Source organism: Rhinolophus sinicus, linkage group LG10, assembly GCF_036562045.2.
Source record: "Rhinolophus sinicus isolate RSC01 linkage group LG10, ASM3656204v1, whole genome shotgun sequence".
NCBI classification, from domain to species: domain Eukaryota; kingdom Metazoa; phylum Chordata; class Mammalia; order Chiroptera; family Rhinolophidae; genus Rhinolophus; species Rhinolophus sinicus.
In genome coordinates this window covers 89,697,403-89,714,860 of record NC_133759.1, presented here as the reverse complement: position 1 = coordinate 89,714,860, position 17,458 = coordinate 89,697,403, and the positions used below count along the sequence as shown (strand labels likewise).

General features: G+C 46.6%; 1 protein-coding gene and 1 pseudogene across 3 annotated transcripts; one reads left to right on the top strand and one right to left on the bottom strand.

The window, feature by feature from the left end:
• Positions 1-901: 901 nt before the first annotated feature.
• Positions 902-16,997, bottom strand: SMIM3 (small integral membrane protein 3). Of its 3 annotated transcripts, none has more exons than XM_074313792.1 (3): positions 16,611-16,997; positions 12,558-12,850; positions 902-2,263 (listed from the first exon to the last, which is right to left on the bottom strand). In XM_074313792.1, exon 3 carries the CDS (start codon positions 2,250-2,252, stop codon positions 2,070-2,072), a length of 183 nt encoding a protein of 60 aa, XP_074169893.1. In that variant the 5' UTR covers positions 2,253-2,263; positions 12,558-12,850; positions 16,611-16,997; the 3' UTR covers positions 902-2,069. The 3 variants fall into 3 exon arrangements, with proteins under 3 accessions (XP_074169893.1, XP_074169892.1, XP_019589966.1); XM_074313791.1 differs by lacking the exon at positions 12,558-12,850 and adding an exon at positions 7,115-7,234; XM_019734407.2 differs by lacking the exon at positions 12,558-12,850.
• LOC141567291 (small ribosomal subunit protein eS25 pseudogene) lies at positions 9,090-10,813 on the top strand (annotated as a pseudogene).
• Positions 16,998-17,458: the final 461 nt, after the last annotated feature.

Sequence of the window (17,458 nt, the reverse complement as noted above, 5' to 3'; positions counted from 1 at the left end):
CACAGATGTTCCTATCAGCTCCAGTACAGCTAGGTTTGCATTCACACTGGGGTACAGGAGCCTCTCAATTGATCTTTAGATTTCTCACCAATGAAATTGGTCTGTGTATTGTCCAACTGGTGTAGGCAGGGGAGGAAGGGTCTGGATCCTTTAGACTACTCTTTCTACTTATAAAAAAGTCTGCTGTAACCTAGTATGCTGTGTTATGCCGGGAGCAGCCTCATACATCTCATGTTTACCCTTGAGCATTTTCCCCGATGCCCTCTTCCAGCACCTCTATCCTACCGTCCTGTTTCTAGAAGGCGTTGTCTGGTCCCACCATCTCCACTTCCTAAGTACCCAGTTGGTCCTTAACTCTCAAAGTATGGTTGCATCCCTCTCACATCACCTCTTCCCGCGTGACATGTTCCATCTCCTTGCTTTGCTTTGTTCTCTCTGTTCCCCTTCCACTTCTATTTAGCGTTCTCCAGGTTCTGCATTTAGCACCTCACTCCTCTCAGTCTGTGCGCTCTGCCTGGGTGATTCCTGTCCACTTGTATATATGCAAATAACCCCCAAACGTAACTCCAGCTATAAACTCTCCCGGCGATCAGACCGAGGTTTCCAACTGCATCCCAAAAGTGTCCACGTCAATATCATGAGCACCTCAAACTCAACATGGCCAATGCTAAATTCATCATCCCACTTCCAAAACCTGTTCTTTCCCCTGCATTCTCCATGTAAACTGCACAACTATTCACCCACTTGCCAAAGCTAGAACCCTGGAAGTCGATTTGGTTCTTCTTCTTCCCTTTCTGTTCCTACATTCAAACTATGTTCTCTACGGCCCATAAATTCAGTGGAATCCTTTTACCTCAGTTCCTGAGTTTAATATGTGCTCGTTAAAGAAAGACCGCAGACATGCTTGTTCTAGTACTTTATTGGAAATTGATGGTGTACATCAGTGAAATCAGATCAAAGTAAAAGCATCATTTTCAGGATAATAATATCCTGATATCTGTGCCATCTTTTTACATAATTGACTAAATCCCAGGATGCTCCTGATTTTGGTCAAAGAGCTTGAGTAGTCCAGAAATCTCTCTCTATAAATATAAATCATAGCATCTAAAATAACCATCATTGTTTTAAGTTAGTTCCACAAGTCCTGGGAATAGTTCTTAAAATGTAAGTCTGTATGTTGGGTTGGTGGCAGTGCTGGTGGGAGGGAGTGAAGAAAGTACACATTACACTGTGGAGCTAATTACAACAGGAGCTGGGGCAGCTCTCAGTGTGGCACACACAGGGGATAGGACTGGAGATTCTGAGAGCTGGCTGGGGAGCTCAGCTACCCTGCACTTCCCAACATTGCTTGAGTGGCAAAGCTATGAGACTCCAGAAAGAGTTGCCCCAGCTCCCTCGGCATTGCCAAGCAAGGGGAGAGCCCTCCTCCAGATTGCACAAGGGCAGAGATTTCTGGCACAGACAAGGTCCTGGGAAGTCCCACCCAGCTCCCTCCTGTGTCATGATCAGAATTCCCTAGCAAATCAGGAAACTTGAGGGAGTGGCACCTCAAAGAAAACAACTGAGCCAACTCGCTGCTGGCCCCTTGGAATGAGAACACGCACGGTGCTTTTGCTTGGTTTGACCTGAGGGGCACTGGCCAAGGCGGCTCTGCCCCCAGCGTGTCCCTCACCACCTTGAAGGCCATCAGCAGCAGTCAGGTGCTTTGGTTCTTCAGAGCTTCTCAGCACTCAGCAGTAACACCTGCACATCTGTGGTGGCTTTCTTGTTCACACACGGTTTTAACGTCCACCCAGCCATTGGTTCTCACAGCCCTGTGAGGTAGGAAGGGCACGGAGAGTGAGCCCCATTGGAAAGACGAGGAACCTGGAACTCATAGGATTAGGTCCCGTGACAGAACTCCCTCAGCGGGCCAGTGGCAGACTCTGCACCAGAACTCAGGTCTCCTCCCCCATGTCAAGCTCCAGAGTCCAGACTCCAAAGTCCCTCCTGCTGCTTTTCTGAGAAAGGGAAAGAGGCTGGGGAGGGGCCGCTGTCCTCATCCCGCCCCTGTCCCTCCTGGGCGGGTCTCACACAGCCCCGCTGAGGACGGGATGAGTCCGCATGCGATAGATGATGACCGCCGTGGCCGGGCACAGCAACAAGGAGGTCATGACGACAATGGTGGCCAGGATGACAAGGACAATGGCCCAGATATCCAGGATGTGTTTGGGGAGCACAACTCCCACGGGGACCTGGCTGACGGCGTCCATGCTGCCTCAGTCTGCAACAGACAGGAAGGAGGAAATTACTGTTTTGTGCGCCCTCCCTGCCTCCCTCATTGGAAGACAACCTGCTCCAGGAGTCAGACCCTTGGGTCACCTACCAGCTGTGTGATCTTTACGGTCTCCCGATCAATAATAACCAAGGCCTCATTTACTGAGGGCGTCCTATGTGCTAGGTGCTCTGCCGGTGCTTTCTATGTATTAACTCAGCCCTCACTTCAACCACCAATGAATGCTGAGGTAGGGATGATGATTATTTTTATTTTTTTCACTTCTTGGCCTGTATCTTCAGTTGCTCTCATTTTACAGATGAGGACGCTAAAGCCTTAAAAGATGGTGACGTTAATGTGCCAAAGGCAGTGAAGCCAGATGGGTGGGACTCCAGTCTCCATGTTTAACTATTATATGACGTTACTGCCAGTCTGTCCCCTCACCTGTAAAATGGGAAATTCCTTGCTTCTGGCCCTGTACCTCTTCTCCCATCCTGGGGTAACAGAACCCCCTCTTTTCTGTGAAGAACCGACCTACTCCATGTGGTTTAGTCAGGGCACTCACCCGAGCACAGGGATGGATATGTGACCTAGGCTTGGCCATTACAAATCTCTATCGTCTGAATTCAGGGACAGGAAAGCGACCCAGTCTACGGCGGCCAGAGTCCTCACAGGGTTTTTATGCACAAGCTATTGGAAAAGATGATTCTTTCTGCTGGGATGGTAAATTGAAATGGTGTGAGTCTGGAAAGGACAGGCATGGGGCTTTCTCACCTACACATAGAGAGCCGGTCCAGAGGTGGAAAGAGAAATGGAGCCTTGATAACCGCATTTGGGTACCTCAACCCAGCCCGATCTGATGCCACCTGCAACCTGTGACATCCCAGGTGTATAAGCCTATAATTCCCTGGCTTTGCTTAAAAGCCTTGTCAGTTTGGTTTCTCTCACTTGCAGCTAAAAGAGTTCTGATGGTAAAGTATGTAAATCAGTTGTTTCCAAACTTTTTCAATTCACAGCACCCTTAGTGTCTTAGTAATTTCTTCACAGCACTCCAGGCCAAAAGAAATGCCTAGCAGTTCCGTTTATTACATAACTGGGTTCAAACAACTTAATAAGCATTTGTGTCCTAACTAATTAGTAGCTGTTTGAAAAAATAATAATAATACGCATAAATTGAAAGAAAAATTTTTTTTATTTCATTCTTAACCAGTTACTGACTCATGGGATGTGTGCAACTTTGGGCACGGCATAACTTTTGAAACCTTGGAGTTGGGTTGGATAATGCCGTGCTCACTTCCTACTCCACATTCATTTTTGCGAGTACTTGCTGTATCGTGGCAACCGCCAAAAACTTAGCTTCACAACTTATAACATCACCAAAAGGAATGTACTGTGATTAATGTTAAACCGTAAACTATCTTGAGCTAGTAGGTTCCATAGTGTCTGAGGGATGTCAGATATCACTATTCCTGTCAAAAACTTTAAAGATCTTGCAGCCCCCATACACACACTTTTCCAGTGAGTTCATCACTGTGGCTCCCAGGGCTCAGTGCACAACTTGAGAACCACAGATGTTAGCACATTCCCCTGCCCAGCAGGTGGAACAAATACCTCTGATGGTTCCTTCTAGATCTAATATCTTTTTAATTCTGTGATCCTAGGTCCTGGGCAAAATTCCCAATTCCAGTCCTATTTCCTGCTTTTCTACCTAAACAGTAACTTTTCCTCTCTAATGCCTTTGGCTCCAGGCCCACTGTTGCCACTCTAAGTAGGGTACTGACTACCATACCCTAAGGAGAAGCCCCAAGATGGACATGCAAGAATGTTCATTTCTGCAGTGTTTGTTATAGCAACCAACAGAAGTGTCCATAAATAGTCAAATAAAGTAGGGTATCTCCATAGAATGGAATACCATACAGCAATTGTCATTTATTCATTTAACCAATGTACAGCTACACACCAAGCATTGTTGGAGTACGTAATGAATAGTCACTATAGTTATTAAAAAGAATGACGGTCTGCGGTGAGCTCCACAATATTTTAAGAGGGAAGAAAATAAAGTGTAGGATAAGTCCTGTGGTTCAGATTCTGTAGAATGAGGTGGATAGATGGGTGAGGCTACATAAATGAGAATTCTTTTATGACGGGAATCCCAAGACCGTGTTACTAGTGACCACCTTTGGGGAGTCAGACCAGGAGGGGAAGGTTTCTTTTTTCATTCTTCATGGTTTTATACTGTTTGAATTTCCTAAACATGGGCATGTATTCCTTTTTTATAAGTTACCGTACATATATAAAAACTTACTGCTGTTGTTATTTTCATTGATATGATGTAACGCCTGCTAATTGCTCATGGATTCTAAGATCCGTGGGGTTGGGCATAGGTTTTTCTAGTCACTGGAAGCAGCATAGATGAGGAATCCCTGGAGCCTAAGAATTTTATTTTTTTTTCGGAGCCTAAGAATTTGATATTGTCAAAGAAGCAACCCCATTTTCTTTCTTTTTTTTCCTTCTTTTCTGGATTTTGTTGTTTGTTCTGGATTGTTTTGATCTGACCAGTCTACTCAGATCTCGGCAAGTCCAGGATGAAGGAGAAGCGTCTGCAGAGCAAGGCTCCCGAGGGCCTCAGGGGTATCAGGCTGGGGAGAGGCATAGTCTGGCCCTACCTCAGCCTTAGATACGTGGTCACTTTCTCTGAGGTCTAAGGCACAGACGCATGAGTCACAGGAGACTCACGCACAGCTAAGGAGTGAGGAGGCGAGGAGGCGGGAGAAGTCATTCTTTGTGGTCTCCTGATTACATCAACAGCTAGCTCGCCTTGGGCCAAAGGAACCCCACAAAAGCTTTTTCCGGTAAACCCATTCACATCAAACAGTCTCTGTGACTCCAAATGCCAGGAATACATCATCTCCCTGGCTGATTTTGTAAGCAAAACCTGTCGTTTACAGGAACTCAGCCTTCAGAGCTCACCATAACTGAGAATCACGGAGCACTGAAGTTAGAACCAGCCTCATTTCACAGATGGCAAAACAGATCCAGACGTTTTCAATCCTCAGACAGGTATCTTCTAGTGGGCTGTTCCTTCCTACGTAATAGGGGTTCCAGGCACTTCCACCTCTCCCCACTGGGAAAGAAAAATTTTGTCCCCAAAGTAAGAACTCCGCAAAGCATGTGTTCAGCATCTTTAATGGCACGCTGGAAAAATTTACTTGAGACAAAGCAGGACTCTAAGCTGCTGCTAGCTGACTTATGTTTGACCTCTGTTTGGCATCTGGGTACACTGGCTCATTGTGACGGCATAAAACCCTGTTTCTTGGTACATCTAATTAATAACCATAGATCAATCTGCCTATCGTTTGCTTTGCAGATATATTGCTTGTTATTTCTGATTAATGGGTCACGTCAACATAATGGCCCAAACCATTCATGTCACAAATTTAAATTTATCACTGATAAAAATATGATATTTTTTCTGACCAAGGGTGGTAGAACAGCAGGCAGGCCTAAATTCCTGTCATTTTAAACTGGCATACTTTATCTATTTGCCTCATTAATGAATAATAAACTTTGACATATGTTCAATATAAATTTGTCTAAGGAACTGCGTTAACGCCACTCTGAACTGACAAAGGAAGAAGCTACTTATATCCCCAGCCCCTGACACCATGCAGGCCCTACACAACCAGTCCCAAGTTTAAGCAATTTATACAATTCAGTGGAAAGTTTAATAATCCCCAAATGACTATTTTGGGTCCATTAACAAGACCAAATGTAAGGGTAAAAAAGTATAGTTCCTCCGAAGAAGGAAAACCTTGCACCTTCTCCAAAGGTAGAAAATTGATTCCATCTACCAAGTACTATACTTGGTCCAATCTAGGAAGGAAAGAGAGTGCCCTGCTGCCTACTTGACAGACATCAAGTTTGACTTCTGGAACCATTTTTCTAAGCAAATAAAAGTCCTTTGGAAAAAATAAAAATCAAAAGAAAGAAACAATGTTCTCGTCAATTCCATCTGATGGCAAATTTTCTAGTTCCAACAAAAAAATATAGACATTTCATAAATTAAAATTTCCTACAAGTCAGGAGTTTTAGAGTAACTAAATTTAAGGTGACTAATCTGTGCTATCTACCTACCTTTCAATTATGAGGCTCATTCCCCAGCAAGCAACTTTTACCTCTCCGACAGAGCAGTAGTGGTTTTGGTTGGGCACTACTAAGGACTTGCTATATATAAGATACTCTCTTAGGAATTACTGTTATTACTGTTATTACAGAAGACATAGCTCTTTTACTTCCCAGAAGCACAGAGAAGTGTAGTATCCCTCCCTCTTGTTTCTTCAAACACAGAATCACACACACCAGCATTTCTTTCACAACTACCAAGTACTAAGTATTGTGGGAGGCCTTGTCCCAGACATCAACTTATTTACCCTTCACGATAACCCCGTGCAGGATATATTATTCTACAGATGTGGAAACTAAAGCTGTGAGAGATTAACTGGCTTGTGATCGTAAAGCTAAATAAACAGATTCAAACTCAGCTCTCCTGAGCCTGTGTTCACCACTACCTAGAGCCATCATCCATACAGACGCAGGAGAGTGAGCGTGGAGTACGCCAGAACCACAGCTCTCTGCTAAGTCCACGTCAGACTCCTATTGCTTTTGGCCAAAGGCCATTCTAGATTTAGAGAATTGAGAAGAGATAGCAATCTACAAAAATCAGGACTTTTGCTTCCAGTATCCAATGACAAACTAGACAATTTTGACCAATCCTCTTGTTGAGAACAACTAGAAACATTGGACAAAAAAAAAAAAATCTGCTTGAAGGCACTAAGAAATGATAAAATAATGAAGAATTACCAGGCTAAGATCTGGGAGAAGACGGAAATCCAGGGTGGTGAGCCTGGCATTTGAAGCAGCATTTCCACTAGCGGAGGATGGAGAGTAAGCAGTATTTCTGACAAACTCAGGAATTCAAGACTGTGAAGACAGGGAGAATAAAACCCCTGCATTTTGATGTTGGACTTCAACGAGCACTCTGAGTAATAAGAACAAACTAAAGGCCTACCAATCCCAGAGACTACGAGCACCTTTGCTTCATCACAGTCCCTCAAACTGAATTAAGGTAGTTCCAGGTTGTCAGTTGTCTGGCAGGTGAAAACCTCTGTCCTCTCTAGACAAGATAACATCACAATAGGCTTCAGTTTTTTTATTTAGATATAATGTCCACTATATAATCAGAAATAAGCAGGAATGGAAAAAGGCAAGAGGACAAGAACAGAACCATCAGAAACAACAGACAATACAAAAAGATCTACAGGGCTCCAGATACTGGAATTGTCAGACAAACACAGACTTTAAATAACCTTCCTGTGTCCAAGGAGAAAAAAAAAAATCCAAGATTGAGAATTTTGACAAAGAACTATAAACTATAAGAAAACAACAGATTTTTTTTAAAAAGAACCAAATAGAAATTCTAGAACAGCAATAGAAATAATGGAAACTGTGAGCTCATGAATACCGTGTATGTATTAAGCCACTAAATTTGTGGTAATTTGTTATGGCATCAATAGAAAGCTAAGATTGCAATATTATATCCTACTGGGTTTGTTCTGGGCAGATGAAACTTCTACAAATGAATGGTAGTCTAGAATTTAGACACTATGTAGTTTAAACCACATAACCCACCTTTCATCTTACAGACTGAAGACAATGACTTGCCCAAGGTCACATGGAAAGTTAATGGCACAATGGAGGGGAAAACTCAGGCCTCCTGATGTGCAGTGCTCTTTTTAATTCCATTGCTATCCTGTCTGAGACAGGAGTTGGGGAAGAAAGTGGAGTCAGGCTGGAGAAAGCAGTGACAGAAAATAAACTGATGTAAACATGGAGAGCCAGCCAGGCTTCTTGATTATACCCTTTTACTATGTACAGTCTAGTGGGGGGACTTTGAGGCCCAGAGCCCTAAGCAGCTTCACCACCGGTGAGGCAAGAACACACACACACCCCAAGAGCAAAGGAAAGAAATGTCCTGTCAGAATCACTGACGTATGCAGTTCCACCCTTTACAGTTTATCTCTTTGATTTAAGGCCCAAATGCAAACAAAGCTAGTGAAGAAGGTAATGGCTGAGGCTTGTAACTTATGTATTCCTCACTGTGGGTAAGAACATCAGAGAAGAGAGGCAGAGACACTGGAATCTTACTGGTACTGGGAGATTCCACCAATTGGGGAAAAGCCCGCAGGCATGTGGAAGGAAGGAGTGGGAGAGGAATGGATAACTTCATCTACGTTCCAGCTCTGCCCAGCACTGCCTTCACCCAGCACAGCTTACTTCTCCTCACCGAATGCCTCCCTCTCTACTCAGTGGTATAGGTACTGCACAAACGACTCATCAATCCACACATCCCAAGCTCCTACATTCTGGGAGGGTGATGGACGCTCTTCTGGGTGAAGACAATCGAGGAGACACTTCTGGGTGGGAAATGGCAGGGAAAGCTTTCCTTTACACTCACACTACAGAGTAGTGTCAAGAGCCCACGCTGGGAGGCCATGCAGTTTGGATGTAAACGTGGCTCCACCACTTTCTACCTGACCAACCTTGAATAACTTACTTAAAATTCCTAGTGCTTCCATTTCCTCAGCGGAAAACAAAAATAAAAGCGGGAACATAATAGTATCTGCCCCATAGGCTTAGGAGAACTGCACGGGATAATCACACATAGTACTTAGCAGTGTTCTGACACACAGGAACCAGTCTACGAATGAACATCCTATGACTAATAATTCCTGGCCGTACGTCGGGTCTCGCAGACTGAAGCAAATATCCTCGCCTCCTTCAGCTAGAGTTTGTTCGAATCCCTAACTCAGACCACATCGTTATCAAAAAAGATGATAGAGGATTAATCTATATTAATGATTTTTTAACATCAGCTAGCAGCATGCTTGATCTACCTGACCCATTCCTCCAGCCCAAGTATGAAACAGGTAGAGCAGCAATGCAATCTAATTCAATAAACATTTAGGGCACTTTGATTAAACACTGGGGACCAGGGGCCTTTTTGTCCGACATCTTAGCGAGGCTGCAGCTGCAGCCACGGCTCTCTGAGCTTCGCCATGCCGCCTGAGGACATCAAGAAGAAGAAAGATGCTGGAAAGTCGGCCAAGAAAAACAAAGACCCAGTGAACAAATCTGGAGGCCAGGCCACAAAGGAGAAGCGGTCCAAAGGCAAAGTTCGGGACCCGCTCAATAACCCAGTCTTGTGTGACAAAGCGACATACGACAAACTGTAAGAAAGTTCCCAACGACAAGCTTGGAACCCCAGCTGCTGTCTCTGAGAGACTCAAGACCCGTGGGTCCTTGGCCGGGGCAGCCCTTCAGGAGCCCCTAGTACAGGGCTTAGTAAATTAGCGTCAGAGCGCAGAGCTCACACATTTACACCGGAAACACCGAGGGTGGGGCTGCCCCGGCTGCTGGGGAAGATGCAGGAACGACAGGTCCCACCAACTGTACATTTTGAAAAATGAAACTTTATTAAATTAAAAAAAAAAAAAACCACTAGGGATCGAGCAGTGGGTGTAGAGATAAATAGTGTTTGTTCTTAAGACGCTCACTCTCTCCTGGAGGAAAAAGACATCAATTACAGTCGCTAATTGCAATACAAGGCAAAGAAGTGCTACGCTGACGGTCCAAACCACATGCTTCCGGACAAGAGGAAAGAAGTAGAAAGCGCATGGACTCTGGAGTTAAGAGCATCTTGATTTGAATCTTGATTTCCACCCTTATAGGAGGTGTGACTTTGGACAAGTTACTGAAAATCTCTAAACCTCGGTCTTCTCATCTGTAAAACAGGGGCCCTAAAAGCACTACCTTGCACGATCCTACTGTGAGAATAAAGTGAGGCGAAATGAATAGAATCCTGGAACATCATAGATGCTCCAAAAATATTAATCCTCATTCTTTTGTTTTTGTCTAAGTAAAATAGAAGGCTTTACAAAGAAGGGGGCCTCTGGCTATGGGCTTTGCAGATAAGTAGGAGTTCAAAAGGAAGAAGTGAGGGGAAAGACAGGATGAGCAGAGTAGACATCATCAGCAAAGCTCTGAGGTGAAACTTTGTGGTGTGTGGGGAGCATACGAGTGTATATCTTGTGGCTTTGGCGAGAAGCCTGCCTCTTTAAGCTTCAGTTTCATTTGTAAAATGGGAATAATAGTAAATAATGGTAGTAACTACTTCACTGGGATGACGTGGAAATTGCATGAACTAATGGATGGGAAGCACTTACTTAGGACAATGCCAGACACATAGTAAGGGCTTCATATATGTTCAATTGAGCTAGTGAACACAATACAGCTCCTAAGTTCAAAAAGTTCAGAGGCCCACCACTAGTTTGGGTGCCACGAATGCTGTGAGTCTGATCTACGACACCACAGTGATAGTTTCATAAATAGCCTTTGATGATCTGTCCCAGTTTTGACCTTCCACCGGAAATGCACACCCTACACCTCTGAACTGCAGCTAACAGTTAATTTTTGAGAGATCGCCAATGGTTATCCAACCGGTTTTACCGCCAAGGAGTTCACAGAGGAAGAAGGCAATAAAAGAAATGACTTCCTGCTGGCAGGCAGGCTTAATTATCCCAAAGTGGGAGAAAAGGCAGCTAGAGGCAGGTGGCTTCCTGTAGGTGTGGTCTTAGTCTAGCACTGCCAGAGCTCTGAGTAGACAGTGCTGCTGCTGTTTCATCTCCACCAGACGCAGGGGGCGGGGAGGGGGCTGAAAGGAGGCAACTAGAACCAGCTCTTAGTCACTGATGCTGGGGTGTGTCTTCAAGCCCCTTGCAGAATGTGAGCTGTGAGGCTGACAGTTCCCAAGGCAGTATACTTGGGGGTTTACCAGCATCACACAGCTTATAGGACCCTTATAAAGCTCTACCCTCGGGAGGAGCTGGTGAGATTGTCAGAGAAGAATGGAGCAATTAGGCCAGACAGAGAGGGCAACTCACATACCAAGAAGGAGCCCCACTGGGGTACCTAATGATCTGGGTCTCAAGTGCTGGTCCCACTCCAAGGCCTTGGTGATTGCTGTTCTTTCTTCTTAGAATGCTCCTCCCCCCAGATCTTTCTTTTCAACATCCAGGGTCTCAATGTCCATGATCTCAATTTAAACGGTACTTCTTTGGAAAAGCCTTTCCAGACCCACCCTCACCCACCAGCCATTCTCTGTCTCACACCTTCTTTCATTTTCTTCACACGCTTTCCGCAACCTAAAATTAACTTGTTTGTTGGCTTATTTGTTTTTATTGGCCATCTCTGCCTGCTCACATACAAGCACAAGGAGAGCAAAAGCCTCGTCTCTTGTTCACTGCTGTACCCTCAGCCCCTATCACAGGCCCTGGCACACAGTATGTTCCCAATAAATGTGAGAGTGGTGAAAGAATGAATGTGGGCAGACTGGGGAACCTCACATTTGAGCTCAACTCCTGGAACTTAGTTGGTAGAGGTCCAGAGAGGATCCTCACCCCTGTGGAAAGTCCAATGACCTTAAAAGTCAGAACCCTATCTCTAAAATAAGATGACATCCTCTGATTTGATCATTTTCTGGGCTCTCCATCCAGGAAGGATTATGGAGACCTCTTTCTTTCCCAGCCTATCCAGTACATGCCAGGGAGAGGAGGGCTGGCCTTTCAGAATAACATCCTCTAGGATTCCCTCTTGCTGACTTTCTTGGGCTGGTGAGCTTCAATGTGAGGTCTGCTGATTCGCTGTGCTCAGGAGCTGGGCGTTGAAGTGGGTGTAGGGGTGTAGGATGGAGTTCCCCAGGGTATGAACCTCTTTTTCTCTGTTCTTAGAAGAGGACAGGGAGGCTGATAAAAGGGGAGGGGATTTCCCATGCCAAATTCAGTGTGAAAAGGCCATCCCAGCTCATATTTACACTTAGATATAGTTCTCCTCCCATTAAGTGAGAGTTAGCCTCAAGCATTTACCAACCCAGCACAGAGTCCGTTCCACGGGGGACTTCTGTTCCAAAGAAAGGGGCCAGAAGAAGGGATGGGCAGGACACACATCTATCAAAAATGTGAAATAAATCAAATTGGAGGCATTTTCCCAACGACCCAAGGTCCCCGAGGAACACTCTGTTCTCGTTTTACCCCAACTGGCTTCTGTCTCCTCCAAAATTCTTAACCATCTAAAGTCTTGTTTTCTGCCCGAGTTTCTATCTACTCCTCTGTGACTGGAAAAATGGAAAAACACCAGGATATTTCAAAGAGATCAGAAAGCTGCCAGAGCTGTTCAAGACTGCACGTACCATCTGACCCAGCCAATAGCGAGTCTTAGAAACCAACAGGGAGCCAGCAGAGGAGAAACGCAGGCCAAATCCACAGCATCCTGTTTAAACCTCTACCATCCATCATTGTTATTTGCCAGCGACTAAGTGCCTGCTGCTTGCTGGCCCGACAAAGAAGACTCTCCAGGACGTGGGCTGTCAGGGGGGCTCAGTGATCGAGTTGCAAGGGCACCTGAGTGTCACCAATCCCGCCTCGCTGGGCATGATAGGAGGAATAATGGCCTCACAGATGTCCATGTCCTGGTCCCTGGAACCTCGAACGTGAAAAAGAAAACATGACTCAGAGGACGGAGTCAGGAGAACAGAGGCAAAAGGGACTGTGCAGACGTGATTAAAATGAAGGACTTTGGGATGGAGAGATGATCCTGGATTATTTAGGCAGGCCCAGTCTAATCACACGAGTCCTTAAACGTGAAGAGGAAAGCAGAAGAGCGAGTCAGAGAGAGCTGACATGAGAAGGACACGGCTCGTCAACATGCTTGCTTGGAAGATGGAGGAAGGTGGCTGTGAGCCAAGGAATGCAGTGGTCGCTAGGAGCAGAGAATGACCCTCAGTTTATAGCCAGCAAGAAAACAGTGCCCTTGGTCCCACAACCACAGGAACTGAATAGTGCCAACAACTCAAATAAGCAGGGAACTGATTCTCTCTTAAAGACTCCAAAAGAAATGCAGCCTAATGGTACCTTGATTTTATTCTAGGGAGACCCATGCCGGATTTCTGATCTATAGAACTGTAATATAATAAATTTGATTTTTTAAGCTATTAAAATTGTGGTAATTTGTGGCAGCATTAGAAAACCTATAAATTGTGTGATCTTGAGTAATTCCTTCTTTCAAACTGGGCCTCAGTCTCCTGTCAGTCAACTGGAAAGGATGGACAAGGTGACCTCTAAGGGTCTGGCCACCTTTCCAAGGCTAACTCTGCTCTCCTGACATCCTATCTCCCTGAGAGCCCTGCCCAGGTCCAGAACAGTCCTGGGTTAAAGACCATTAAAGAAAAACTAGAAAGCAGTGAAGGGAAGAGAAGATTAATCTTTAAAAAGCCCCAAGGTGTTTCTTAAGATGCTACCAGGGCACTCGAAAAGAAAGGTCTTTTGTTTTGCCATTCGGTACTTCCTTGACCATAACCCAGGGGACTGAAATGGGAAGGCTGGGAGAGCCAGATAAAAGCTTCACAATCAACGGGCAGAGGCGGTTCAGAGTCAGGAAGGACTCCCCGGCCTCGTGGAGGTTACATGCAAGGTCCTGAATATCGATATCTGCCTGGGACAGGGGATTAGGAGTAGTGACATGTGTGTCAGACATGTGTCATCATTAATTGAAACTCAGTTTAGTTTTCTGTCTTTCCTTCTCCCTCCTCCATTTCATTTCCCCTGATCCTACATAGTGGGTCACCAGTACTTCACATGCCCGATTGGCCAGTTAAAGTCCAAATTCATAAAATAAGGAAGCTACATCTGTATACAACTAAGCAATTTAAAGCACATGGTTTCAAAATGAATCTGGTTTGCTGTAATGTCATGTGCCAGGCAATTATAACAGTGACCTGTTCCCCTCCTGGCTATCTAATTTCTGGACGTACACCTCTATCACTTGACATTGTCTGTTTCCCTAGTGAGTTGGAAGAGTACTAGGGTCCCTAAGGATTCACTGGCCCACTGGCTGTGAAATTCTCACTTAACTTCCCCTGGGTCACCCTGCAAGTAAGTGACAGAGGCAAGATCTGAACCCAGACACCCCCCCCCCCCCCGATTCCAATGAGATTCAGAGCATAGGCCCTGGAGCCAAACTGCCTGGGTTCAAATAACAGCGCTGCCACTTGCTTCCTGTGTGACCATGGGTGAATTGCTTACTCTCTCTGGACCTCACAGAAAGGAAGGAAGTGGCAGAGCTGTCATTTGAACCCAAGCAGTTTGGCTCCAGGGCCTATGTTCTGAATATCATTGGAATTGGGGGGGGTCTGGGTTCAGATCTTGCCTCTGTCACTTACTTGCAGGGTGACCCAGGGGAAGTTAACTGACAATTTCACAGTCAGTGGGCTAGTGAATCCCTAGGGACCCTAGTATTCTCCAAAATGGATGTAATCATGGTCCCTAACTCACAGGATTGAAATAAAGACTAAATGAGTTAATACATGCTTAGAATAATGCCTGGTTCATAGTCAGCACTCAATATATGTCAAGTATGATTATTATTACATCATTCAGTGTCCCTGGCCAATCAGGGTGGGGGTCTGCAGGGTGTGGTAATACCAACATTGACTCCTGTAAACTGTGTGTGAGCACGTGTCCACCTTTGATACCTACCACAGCCAGTAGTGGCGGTGTGAGACCAGCTCATACAAAGTTCCTCTTTTCTTGGAGATATTTCCTTTGTTTGTATGTTTAACCCATGGAGAAGAAACAGAAGCACATTGTTTTAAAGAAGGAATAGAACATGGTGGGGAAAACATCTGAAGCTGTGACTGCCTCTACCCCTGGCTCTGCCATACCGGGCTCACTGTGTGACCCGACCACATCAGAGCCCCCAGAGTCTCTCATTTCTTTTATGTGTCAAACACCTCACCACAGCTCAGTGATTCTCAGCCTGTGCCAGAAAGGGAGAATTCCCCAGACCTTTCCTGCAATGGAAACCACAGTCTGAACGCCCTGCGAGGTCAGTGTTTGGAAGATTCGGTGGAGCATGACTTGTAACTTCCATAGCGTGATTCATCACCCTGGGACAGCTGGAAACAGGAGGTCCCTGCTAGAGCAGAGAAACACGTCTCCTTGGCTTTTTCAGTTGTTACTACAGACATACGTGATATCCTGAAGCTCAGCTGGGCTATCTCGGACGTGCTCAGAGGATTGCAGAGTGGCCTGCATGACACAAAAGAGCGTTATCACGCTCAACTACAGCTGTCCATCTGTTTCACCTCTGCTTCCTCATTTTACAGATGGAAAGGCAAGGTCCAGACAGTGGAAATGCCCCAGGCAGGTAACTCAGAGTGTCTCCTGACTCCCCAGGAACTGTTCTTCCCACCCCCACTCCCACCCCTGATCCCATTCAGGCGTTCACAACCCTTGCTGACCGCTTACCCACTGCAGTGGAAGCACAGATCATAGCAGGTGTGCAAGGAATCTGATACTTGAATGAGCAGCTTTCACCTCAATAGCCTAGAGCTTTGAGGACTCTAGAGAAAAGGGACACGCATGAGCCCCAGGGGCCAACAGGACCCGTGCTGTCAGGACTCAGGACGTGCTGTCAGGACTCAGGGCGACACAAGTGGCGATGCAGGAATACGAGTCTAGCCTTGCCACTCAACCAAAATAAGAAGCCCGGACGGTAGTACAGGTTTGTATGGCTCACTTCCCTCATGGCTTTTACTCAGTGACCCGTGTTGAGCTCCTCTGTGCCAGGCCGTGTGCCAGGTGCTGAGGATGCCTCAGCGATGAGCCTAGCGAGAGTCCCTACTATCAAGGAATTTGTGGCGAGCACGCGGTACGAGAGAACCAGCACCCGGAACAACCGAGTCCTCAGTAAAGGGGTGGAGGGAGGAGAGGAGGGAGCCTGGAAGGAAGGCTTCTCTCCAAGATACTTTGCACACCCCTTTCTGACCTGATTTCTGTATGCAAAGGCTCTCTTCTCCGCTTCACAGATGGAGAAACAAGGCTCGGAGATAGGATGGTGAAAGCGCTAGTGACAGACCAGGGCTGAAAGCCACCACTCCTGGTTCCAAACTTCTATGTGAGACTTTGAGAAAAGCAAGACCAACAACCGGACAGAAGCCTGTCTCCCGTAGGGCTGGGGCTCACCCATCCAAGCTCCAGCCTCCCCAGAGGCCCAAGATCGTGTGTGGCAGGCAGCTGGAACGTTAAGAGCTGAGAAAAGGAGAATAGGGAACTGCAAAAGTGATCAAGGGAGACATGAAGAAGAAGAAGAAGAAGGGCTAGAAGAGATTTGGGAAGGCACTGGGGTAGGGGCAGCGCGAGGACCGGAGGGAGCCCCACGCACGACACCCAATGGCCCCACTCACCCCGGATCCGCAAAGTTGCTTTCAAAACGCGCGGCCCCTGCCGCAGCTGGATCGCACCCGGTCTGCGGAAAGTTCCCGGGACAGGAACGGCTCCCGAGCTTCTCCGGGCCCCCAGGGGCAGCCCCGGCTCGGGCAGCGGGAAGCCGCACCTAGCCCTGGACTTTAGGCCCAGAATGTGCCCGGCTCCTCCGAGGAGCGCGCAGCACGGCCGGGACGCACCGCTGGGCACTCCGCGCGCTGATCCGGTGGCTCTGGAATGCACTGCCGCCAGGAACCGCCCCGGAAAGCCGGGGCCCGGGGCCCGGGGCCGCCGCCACCAGGCGCAGCTCCTCCCCCTGCTCCCCGCGGGCTGCGGGTGAGAAGCTAGCAAGAGAGAGAAGATAATGAAGAGTCTCTCGGTTTCGCAGCCTTGTCACGCACTCGCCATGTGGCCCTGAACAATCACTTCCCCCGTCGCGGGGGCTACGCTTTCTGTATTGTAAACCGAGAGGGTGGGCCTAAAACGCGTCCTCCAAGAGCCTTTCCAGCTGTAATCTACACATGGGAAAGTCTAGCCGAAGGGTTTGGATGGAAGAACCGGATTCGGATTCGGAGCTCCTGCCTTGCAATGTACTGAGTATAGGATCCATAACAAGAGGCTTTCCCCTCGCTGACTGTTTCATTCCCTGTAAAGTGAGGATGATAACATCTGTCTCCCAGCCCTGTCCAGAGGAATGACTTACAGGTCCAGCGTGAAACTAGTTGCTTGTCTGTTGTCACATGCTTCTGAGCATCCTGTTTATTTAGTGGAAGCAGTGAAATGGCCCAATCGGAGGTGATCAATGGCCCATTGGAGTTCAATGTCTGAA

Coding starts and splice junctions, on each gene's coding strand:
- SMIM3 (XM_074313792.1), bottom strand. CDS start 2,252: ATGGACGCCGTCAGCCAGGTCCCCGTGGGAGTTGTGCTCCCCAAACAC.